This window comes from Protomyctophum parallelum (genome assembly GCF_964188405.1).
Source record: "Protomyctophum parallelum genome assembly, chromosome: 18".
Lineage (NCBI taxonomy): Eukaryota > Metazoa > Chordata > Actinopteri > Myctophiformes > Myctophidae > Protomyctophum > Protomyctophum parallelum.
The window spans coordinates 16,127,595-16,138,398 of NC_139716.1; the positions used below are offsets into that span (position 1 = coordinate 16,127,595).

General features: G+C 40.2%; 1 protein-coding gene across 1 annotated transcript in view; it reads left to right on the forward strand.

Moving 5' to 3' along the window:
* The window catches only part of LOC310875439 (sodium- and chloride-dependent taurine transporter-like), a 56,714-nt gene extending 52,588 nt beyond the window's left edge, over positions 1-4,126 (forward strand). Inside the window, exon 15 of the mRNA XM_083788668.1 lies at positions 339-4,126. Within this exon, the coding sequence (XP_083644794.1) occupies positions 339-515 (177 nt within the window). The 3' untranslated portion in view covers positions 516-4,126. The remainder of the gene's footprint in view (positions 1-338) is intronic.
* Positions 4,127-10,804: the final 6,678 nt, after the last annotated feature.

Sequence of the window (10,804 nt, forward strand, 5' to 3'; positions counted from 1 at the left end):
TCCGCTCATAGAGGTGGGTGCGGCCGGTAGTTGGTTGACACATGGCAACTCATTTTATTTAAGAGAACCATTGGACCAATAACTAGTGACATCATAACCCTAACTCCTCCCCTAACCCCTCCCCATTACCATACAACGACATATGTGGGCGTGGCTTAAGTTCGGGTGGGTGGTGCTGAGGTTAAAACCAGGCATACTCAATGTAACACTTTTTTTGAAAATAAATAAATAAAATAAATAAAAATCTTCCTCACGGCACACAAAAAATCTATATTTGTATAATTGAATCCGCCTCTCTCTCTCTCTCTCTCTCTGTCTCTCTCGTCCCCGCGTTGCAGAGGATCAAGGCAGTGGCGGCTCCCGTGAGGGGCGGAGCCAGCTCCCGCCCCAAGGACCACCGCGGCCTGGCGGAGCTGCGCTACCCGCTGGACCCCAACGGGAACAACGGCAAGGGGGGCGGCGCCGGCATCCTCCTCAAGGGCCCCACCCACACCATCGTAGAGACCATGATGTGAGGGGGAGGGGCTTCCTCTGTGAGAAACGCCCACCTCTCTCTCCTCTCTCCAAACTCCACCCCCCCCCCCCCCCCCCATCCCCAAAATGGCTTCTTTACTGCTTTCTATATTACATTCTTTCTAACTAAGCTATCCGGCTTCCTGTCTGTCTGTCCGTCTGTCTGTCTGTCTTTATGTCTGTCCGTCTGTCTGTCTGTCCATCTGTCTGTCCATCTGTCTGTCCATCTGTCTGTCTGTCTGTCTGTCTGTCTTTATGTCTGTCCGTCTGTCTGTCTGTCCATCTGTCTGCCCATCTGTCCATCTGTCTGTCTGTCTGTCCATCTGTCTGTCTGTCTGTGCGGAAGGCACAAAGAACTGAAGTACCGTTTCTGATTTTTATTTCCTTTTTGTTAGAGAATTTCGAAATGTTGTTTTCTTTTCTTTTATTTAAACCATAATGATTGTGAAGAGGTTTGGGTCATTTCTTATTGGATTTCTAACCAAAAATTTGTGATCAGATAGAATCACTTTTATTGGCTGAGGATAAGACGAAAAGCGACACATTGGTGACTTTGTGGCTCTCAAAGACTTTTAAGGCCATTACGTACTAGCCTACTTCTGTCGTGGCAGATCAGGACTCGCTTTCTGGACTCTAGTTCTGGGTTCTATAGGTCCTGAGACCGGCCCTTCAGAAGTGCAGAATGACGTAATTTTGTGGTTATCGCACCTCCCTTTTTACGAAGAAAAGCTCTGACGTCGGAAAGGAGTACGTACAGATAGATCTTTAACGATCGCGCACTACTATACGATCACAAAATAAATCTCTCTTTTGTCAAAAACGTTTTAACAATATTTAAAAAAAACACGAAACGACAGTTTTCTCGTAGCCGCCGACAAAAAAAATTAAACGTCTGTTTGCGATCTTCAATCAATCAGCGGCAGGTCCTAATAATAGCTGCTCCTCGGCAAACAAACACTTTACGGAAAAAAGGAAAATATAGCTTGATTTCTGCAATCCAAACAGTAAAGAATGTAAAAACGCACAGAAAGTCCCAAACCTCCTCGAACAGGGAGCAAAGGTTGTGATGATGTGTGACGTATTTGTCGGCCCCGATCGTCTGTGACGTATACCGTAATGTTGTAGCCTATTATATCTATCTATCTATCTATCTATCTATCTATCTATCTATCTATCTATCTATCTATCTATCTTAGATCGTTTACAGTTCTGTATTGACTGCATTAGGTGCTCTCCCTTGCCTACCCAAATTTACACAAAATTTGTTTGTTTTTATTTTCTACAGAGGAAGTTACATTGTTTATTGTTCTTTTTTTCCTCCTCAGTCAATGTTTATAATGTTATTTTTTTGTTTTATTAAGACTATATAATGCTTTTCTCTATTGATGATAATTGCTATAGTTTTACATAGAAGGAAAAACGACTTTGACTTTTTTTGGAATCAGATGAAACGTTACTAAGCTATTGTACTTTACAGAAAGGCCGTTTATGCATTTATATGTCAATATGTGTCAATATGAATTTATAGCTTTTCCTGTTGTGTAAATATATACAGTTGCGGGGGCCATTGTTCCAATTAGCACGCTAACCGATGCTAATACAGTTAGCACGCTAACCAATGCTATTCCAGTTAGCTAATCCAACGCGTTGTGTTATGGCCACGGTTCGATTGGAGGGCTTTTATACATTTAGACCTTTATTGATGCCGTGTGAGGGAAACTCAGTCAAGTAGCCTTTTTTCTCCACATGTCGGTTGTTACTGCCACTGCTACTGCTCACCGTCTTCGAGCGGTGGTTTTCAACCCTTTTCACATCAAAGGTCCATTATTTATTGGGCATTTGAGCCACGGGACCACCATTCGATGGCATTTAGCCTCTCAGACCCAAAACGAAAGAATATTTTTGTTTGTCGAACAATTCTTCTACATTCTCTATTATTGTGTAGACTTCTTGTAAATGAAGTAATGCAGGTGTTTAACATGACAATAATTTAACTCTTGAGAGCGTAAAATGAAACCAAAATGGACCCGTACTAACAAGGGTCGATTTGGTTACCCCCTGACCACCTGGAACCCCATCAAGGACCACCGGTGGTCCCCGGACCACTGGTTGAAAACCACTGTCTTAGAGCCTTCATCCGTCCATAATCCTCCAGTTCAACATTCCCCCCTGTTTATAGACCTATAGGAGGCGCTAGCGCGTCGCCACAAAGCTCAGAAAACACGTTATACGAATCGAACCAAGGTTGTAGCCGACAGTTGAACCGAGGTCGGTCGGCCGGTCGGTCGGTTGGACACCAGGTATATATATCATGCGTTTCACTGCCTTTTATCGACAAACACCTGTCCGGATCTTTGTGAGATCTGGCGAACTGGGTCTGTGTTGGACCAACGCCGACCAAATTGCAGAATTGGCCTTTGACTAAGTGTGCTGGGAAAAGGAATAATTATGGCCCCGTGCCGTTATCATTATGGCCCCGTGCCGTTATCATTATGGCCCCATGCCGTTATCAGTGTTGAACACTTCTGAGTGGATATAATAACATTTGGGAAATGGCCCAATATGTATATTCATTCTATGGGCTGGATTTTAAACAAACAAACAACAACAAAAAAACGACTTATACAATCCTCAAAAACAATACTTTTGTTACATTCTCTGTGTAGCGCCAAAAGCGCCGTAATAGCGATTACATACATGGTCCACGTACTAACGACAAAATGTGTTTTTTAGGCATTGACGCTGGTTATTACAACGATAAATAGCATTATGATTGTTTTTTTAATATATCGTCTGCATACATAGAGCTTCTGTTTGTCGTTGCTGTCGGGGTGAAACCTTGCACGTCCAAAACCATTCCTTTTGGATTACAATTAAAAAAATCAGACCTGTCTGAAGTGAGTGAGTGATGCAAGAGTGACACTTGGTGGTCAACAAATGTTATTGCGTCTGTCTGGTGGTCTGTTCTGTACTGTTACACTAAAAACTCAGCTTCCCATCATGCACTTGTGCACAGTGTGAAGCTCAACAGCGCCACTTTGTCACTTGTTGGTACTCTAAAAACATACATGAAAACATATTAGATTCAAAAGCTGTTATATATATATAACAATATATAACTATAAACTAAAATTGATTGTCTATTTTCAATACTTTCAGCCAAACTCTTGTATGATGAAGTACGGCATGGCCAACGTTTAAATACGGAGGTAATGGTATTAGGTTTCTGCCTGACAGCAAAGTTCATTCACTGATATAATAATAATAATAATAAACTTTATAGGAGCTGTGGGGACAGAACACTACTCAAGATTATTTACTCACGTAAAACGCCCCTACTCTACAATTATAATTTTTTAAGTAAAACGTAAGTATTTTTTTTAGAAATATAGTATTGAACATGCTAAATGCACACTCTAATCTAAGTAAAGTAAAAGACAGTACTTGAGAAAATTACTGCATGTGAAAACATTTCCCTTTCTCTTTTCTGTTAGTTTGTTGGTTTATTTACGGCTACATTCACGCCGAGCGCCAAAGACCAGGTAATTTTAACGTTTTAATTTGAAAGGATAACTTTCCCCCAAAACTTGACTTTTATTCTGAAAGGATAACTTCACCCAAAACATGACTTTTATTCTATCAAAGAGTGGGGGGGGAGGGGGGGGGGGGGGGAGTATTCCTTAAATACCAACTACAGGGCACAAACTTTCTGATTGGTCTGGCTTTGCAAAAATAAACAAATCAAAACAAAAATATATAGGATTTTTCTCCAAGTCCCTTTAATTAACCATAGATAAATATACTCCTAGATTCCGGGATTGGAGCGCGCTCGCCGCGTCTCCCTGGCAGCCATATTGGTACAGGCAGGCATATCGCCACAAAATAATAATAACGCTCACAACAATGTTTTGTGCAAATCTATCGTGCAATTGTACACTGGACTTGGGGCGCTCTTTGCGATTTTAATTATCGTAACGATTCCACTTTATTGTCAGCGATATCACTGAAATTTTGTCTTTCGACACGGCAGCAGTCTCGTGCCGCAATTCGCGTTTGACATGAAATGTTCACGTCGTCTCATCTATGAGTAGCGACGCATAGTTCCATCCTGCACGCTCCAATAGCTTACTCTGTCCGACACCAACCTCCGTCCGTCACAGTCAAAGTGTTCATTTTGATGACGAAAAACTATGACGAAATATGTCCGTCCATCCGACCATTTTGTCAATAAATAGCTATAGAATCATTTTAAAATGAATCGGACGGCGTGCCGGCTTCTCTGCCCTTTTCTCTCTCGCCGAGAACACGCCGTAATTAAAAGCCGGCAAAGTTTACCGTTTTTATAAGCGTATACATTCATTCATTAGAGTTAATTTAAACCATAATGGGTTTGTTAATGAATTATATTATGGACATATCAGTGCGATAAAGATCATGTTTACAGACCAGTCCCCACAAGTCACTTGAACACTGACTCTGAACTTTTTATATGTTTTTAATGGGGTCATAATATCATATTAAAAACCAGTGGCTGAGAAAGTACTCAACATAACCAGTACTTGAGTTTTTACAAATTACTGCCGCGTGAATACTGCCGGTCAAATATTACTCGACTACGAAAGTGAAAGTTGCTCTGGTAAATTTGTACTTTACTGGAGTCTAAAAAAAGGCTCGAGTATTCAATGTACATGCTTAAAAAAAAAAAAAGTACAACAAAATATTAATAACGGTGAAAAAGAGATGTGCTATTTTTTCTATATTTAAAACTATGGCTTAAGAAGTTAATTCATAACGCACTTTTGTCTCTTCCTAGAAATGCAGCGAAGTCAAAATTACAATATTTGCCTTTGAAATGCAGTGGAGTGGTCATACATAAAAAAAGTATTGATTCTCAAGTCCATTTTGTGACTTTGTTTACCGTCCAGCACTGTTCATATCCATAAACATAATGCAGGACCACACGTTATACACATACATGTTATATACATGTTATACATATACGCTATCAACGGTTTATATAGTTACCGCATTTAGACCTGAGAACTGATTCTATACTAAATGTATTTTCTGAAAAACCTCATGTTTCTGTATCAGTGGTTCTCAAACTATTTCATGTAGAGGAGCCCAAAAACTTATTTTCAGATTCCCATCTGAAAATATGTTGTTTCAGGGACCCCCCCCCCCCCCCCCAGAAGCAAAGATATGAGGTAAAAACATCCGCTGTGAAAGAATATAAATTCAAAGATTTGCACCTCATTGTCACAATTAAAAAGAAACAGCAGATCTACAAGCTTGTAGATCTACTATTTTTCAACAGGTAAAGTTTAAAATAGTGATTCAACGCTATAAGACGTGTCCTCAGGTCTAAATGCGTTAAAGGAAAAGTATAAAGCTTGAAAATATAAGCGCTTTTTAATACGAAATCTGCTAAACGTTTCTGCTTGGTGATCAATAAAGTTTTGTTTTATCGTATCTCATTAAAAAAGACAAACTAAACCCAGGACAACAAACAACTAAACAACGAAAACTGTGGATTGAAACTGTGAAGTTCAAGTCACTGTCAGAGTTAAATGGAATTAAAATCAAGAACGTATTGAGCGTATCAAGAGCTAAATTTAACTCGGGGCCATGAGGTAATCTAAAATGACAGATTGAAATTGTGTGTCGATTTATACTGCCTACATCTGTGTATATATATTTTTTAATCTAATCTGTGCTCCACTCCCTCTGCCTTCTCACACTCCCCGCCCAATCGGCCTAAAAGAGAGAGAGAGCGAGAGAGAGAGAGAGAAACAAGCTTCCTGTTCAAAAACAAATCCCAAGGTAGATTTCTTTTTTTAACGAAAATGTCGAAAATTTGTATATCGATTTTATTGTTTTTTGTCAGAGACGATACATTAAGTGAGAGATGTATGGAAATATATAAATAAATGGAAGCCTCAGTAATGCATTAATAAGGCATTGATTTATTGCGATAATTATGCACAACGCAAGTTCGTAAAAAAACGCGGAATGTCGATTAACGTGAAAGATCGCTCCCGAGCGGGGGGAGGGAAGAAAAACTGTTTCTGAAGATTCTATTTTTAAGTGAATGGACGACGAAAAAAAAAAAAATATTTTTTTTCTTTTATTTTTTATTTTCATGTAATATTGTTGTAATATTATTCTTTTTTTTTTGTATTGTCTGTCACTCACATTTTTGCCTTTTTGTATTCCAAATAGAAAAGTGTATTTGACCTCTCGTCACGTACAACTGTCAATCAAAGAGAAGATAAAAAATAATAAATAAAAAAAGTCAAAAACAAAAAGCGAAAGCGAAAAAGAAGCTGCGATTTGTATAAACGTGCAATACTTTGTAGAAAGAGAAAGTATTTTTTTCATGCTGTTTTCATTGTTTTGTGTTCCTGTAGGTGGTACTATATGGCCAGGGTCGGCCAGGGACAAAGTACTCTCCCTGAGTACAAAGTACAGACAGATACTCCTGGTATTACTCCACTACAAAGTGAAAAGTACAGCTCTGTACTCGAGTTAAAGTCTCGGAGTATTGTACTCCCAAGAATACTTTGGTATTCAAAAAGTACAACACATTTGTGAGCTTGTCTCCTCTTCCTATAGAAATGTGGTATAAGTAAAAAAGTACAATATTTCGTCTTTGGAATTTAGTGGAGTAAAAGTATCCAAATGAATACTCAAACACTCAAGCCAGTACAAGCAAGTACTGGTAAGTATCTACTACGGTAGTCAAGTGGCTAGTACTTTGTTCCTGTCCACCCCTGGTATACTGACTTTGCGAGTAGCCTGTGTGAATTCTTGAAAACGAGAATTCTTTTTGTCAATATTTTCAGGGGCCAATTTCAATTAAAAGCGCAAACATTGCTCTACACAGTTGTAAAATATAAAAAAAATAACCAAACGGATTTTAAGCTACTCCAATTCATATCTTGTGATTTGAAGATGCACTGAGAATAAAAAAACAAACAATGATTTTAACATTGTCATAAAGACGTGCCTGGGTTTTATTTCTGAGTGGAGATGATTGTTTTGTGAAACTGAGCGTATTAAACTACGAGGTGTTATTGTTCAGATTAAATTCTGTTCGAGATTGTTTGAAAGTATCAGAATAGCAGTTTATGTCGGTGCGTTACGTAAGTGATGTGATTGTTTGGGACACCCAAGTCAGCAATTGACACATGAGATCAGCATAACACACGCACGCACGCACGCACACACACACACAGAGGGGTGTGTGGGATTAAGCTCTTCAGCAGGGTAGGAAAAATATAATGTGCAGTGTGCACGCAGTCATGCATGCATACATGCACACACACACACACACACACCATTACAAAATGATGACATGAAATGCCTCTCCGTGCTTCGTCGGTGCTTTGTGTGGAGTTTTCTACGAGACGATAAATAAAAGCTCACCATCACCATCCCAGCCCAGCCAGCTCATTGGTCAGCACCTGGACCAATCAGTGCATGACGTCTCTATTGAGGCCAGATCAGGCCAAACCAAGACCGGTCACATCTGGACCAGAATTTCACCTGATTTCAACCGACATGAATCTCCTGCCCACTAAGACGGACGGACGGACGGACGGACGGATGGACGGACGGACGGACGTCCCCCGTGGAGGAATCAGACATGTCCCTGCATCGAGTCCAGAGCTATGGATGTTTTACAGAGCTATGTCACATTGTATGGATGTTTTACAGAGCTATGTCACATTGTATGGATGTTTTACAGAGCTATGTCACATTGTATGGATGTTTTACAGAGCTATGTCACATTGTATGGACGTTATAACTTATAAAAGGTACTATAAAGCTCTTTGGAAACAAATAGCAACAGGGTTTTTTTCTCAGGAATATTTAAATGACATGCAGTGTTGAAAGGTAGCCGCTCTGTTTCCATGTGCAGTAGGTCTCCTGTTTACAGATAGTAGTTCTTAGGGTGGTTGTATTCCATTGTTTCCATGTGCAGTAGGTCTCCTGTTTACAGATATAGTTATTAGGGTGGTTGTATTCCATTGTTTCCATGTGCAGTAGGTCTCCTGGGTATACAGATAGTAGTTATTAGGGTGGTTGTATTCCATTGTTTCCATGTGCAGTAGGTCTCCTGGGTACCGATAGTAGTTCTTAGGGTGGTTGTATTCCATTGTTCCAATGTGCAGTAGGTCTCCTGGGTAATAAGACAGTAGTTCTTAGGGTGGTTGTATTCCATTGTTTACATCACTGCTAGAGCCGTAAAAGTCTTCCCTTATGGGAGTCCCTGGCATGTGTTTTCACAGTGGATAATTAGTGTAAAATTGGGGGTCCTTGACATGAAAACGTTTGGGATCCACTGGAGTAATTCACCGGGAGCACGTTGTCATAGTTTCAAACTCACTGTGTGTGTGTGTGTGTGTGTGTGTGTGTGTGTGTGTGTGTGTGTGTGTGTGTGTGTGTGTGTGTGTGTGTGTGTGTGTGTGTGTGTGTGTGTGTGTGTGTGTCAGCATAACAACATTATCACAGAAGGAAAGCGTTACTTAATATCTTCTTTTTACCCCCGAATTCCAGGAAGCCAAGACTCACTGTGATCTGATGTCTCTCTACCTCTCTCTCTGTCTCTCTGTCTCTCTCTCTCTCCTCACGTTCTTATGTAACATTTCTATCTGAGTCCAACATCCCCTCAGAGAACTGACTTAATGCCAGATTGCGTGTGTGTGTGTGTGTGTGTGTGTGTGTGTGTGTGTGTGTGTGTGTGTGTGTGTGTGTGTGTGTGTGTGTGTGTGTGTGTGTGTGTGTGTGTGTGTGTGTGTGTGAGAGAGAGAGAGAGAGAGAGAGAGAGAGAGAGAGAGAGAGAACAGAGGTAGTTATTGTTCATTTACAAATTAAATGTTCTCCAATCCCTGGAGAGAACAAAGGTTGTTCTATGTCTTCTAACACACACGCACGCACGCACGCACGCACACACACACGCACACACACACACACACACACACACTGCCAAGACCAATAAGAGGTTAGAGTCGAGGAGTCTGGAGTCTGGATCACTGTTGTTAATCCACTCATAATGAGGAGAGGAGAGGAGAGGAGAGCAATGCATTTATACTGGAGAGGAGAGGAGAGGAGAGGAGAGGAGAGGAGAGGAGAGGAGAGGAGAGGAGAGGAGAGGAGAGGAGAGGAGAGGAGAGGAGAGGAGAGGCGTTAACCCCATTCTGACCTGAGATCAGATTCTAAAAATGTCTTCTACATCCTGACAGTTTTCCATTCTGACCTGAGATCAGATTCTAAAAATGTCTTCTACATCCTGACAGTTTTCCATTCTGACCTGAGATCAGATTCTAAAAATGTCTTCTACATCCTGACAGTTTTCATTCTGACCTGAGATCAGATTCTAAAAATGTCTTCTATGTCAGTCGCTCTTCGATTTTTCAAAAATAGCAGACCTACAAGCTCGTAGCGCGCCACTCGGTGGCGCGCTATGAGCTTGTAGATCTGCTATTTTTCAATAGCTAAAGCATAACGTAATGCTAACACCAAAAGGGGTTCCCACCTAAAATGGGTTAAATAATGTTGTGATGCAAATTGTTATTTATTTCATAGGAACAAATTCAATAAAAGCTATACACACTTCGGATTGACCAGTAAAATCACTTAATTTTCATAGTTTTGTATTCTCTTCTCGTCTCTAATCATGTCTTAGATTATCAAGTATTTTGAATCATGTTGTATATTTTATTTTTTATGTTATTTACTGCAATCATGTCTACTGGAAGTTATTTATATCTTGTTCTAATGTCTTTTTATTGTATTTTATAGGTAGAGGCCTCATATAAGCCCCTCCTCTCCTAGGGCACTTTCCCTTTTTTATTTCATACTTTAACCCATTCTGGGCGGGAACCCCGTTTGGTGTTTTAAGCATTATGTTATACTTTAGCTATTGAATATATAGCAGATCTACAAGCTTGTAGATCTGCTATTTTTTGGAAAATCGTGAAAATGTGTCGCAAATCTTTGAATAGATTATAGGCCGGAACAACATATTTGTCAGACGGGGGTCGGCGGCCAAATACATAAAAAATGTTGGGGTCCTTGACATGAAAAAGGTTGAGAACCACTGACATATAGAAACATGGGGTTTAACCCTGTGAGCACCACTGACATATAGAAACATGGGGTTTAACCCTGTGAGCACCACTGACATATAGAAACATGGGGTTTAACCCTGTGAGCACCACTGACATATAGAAACATGGGGTTTAACCCTGTGAGCACCACTGACATATAGAAACATGGGGTTTAA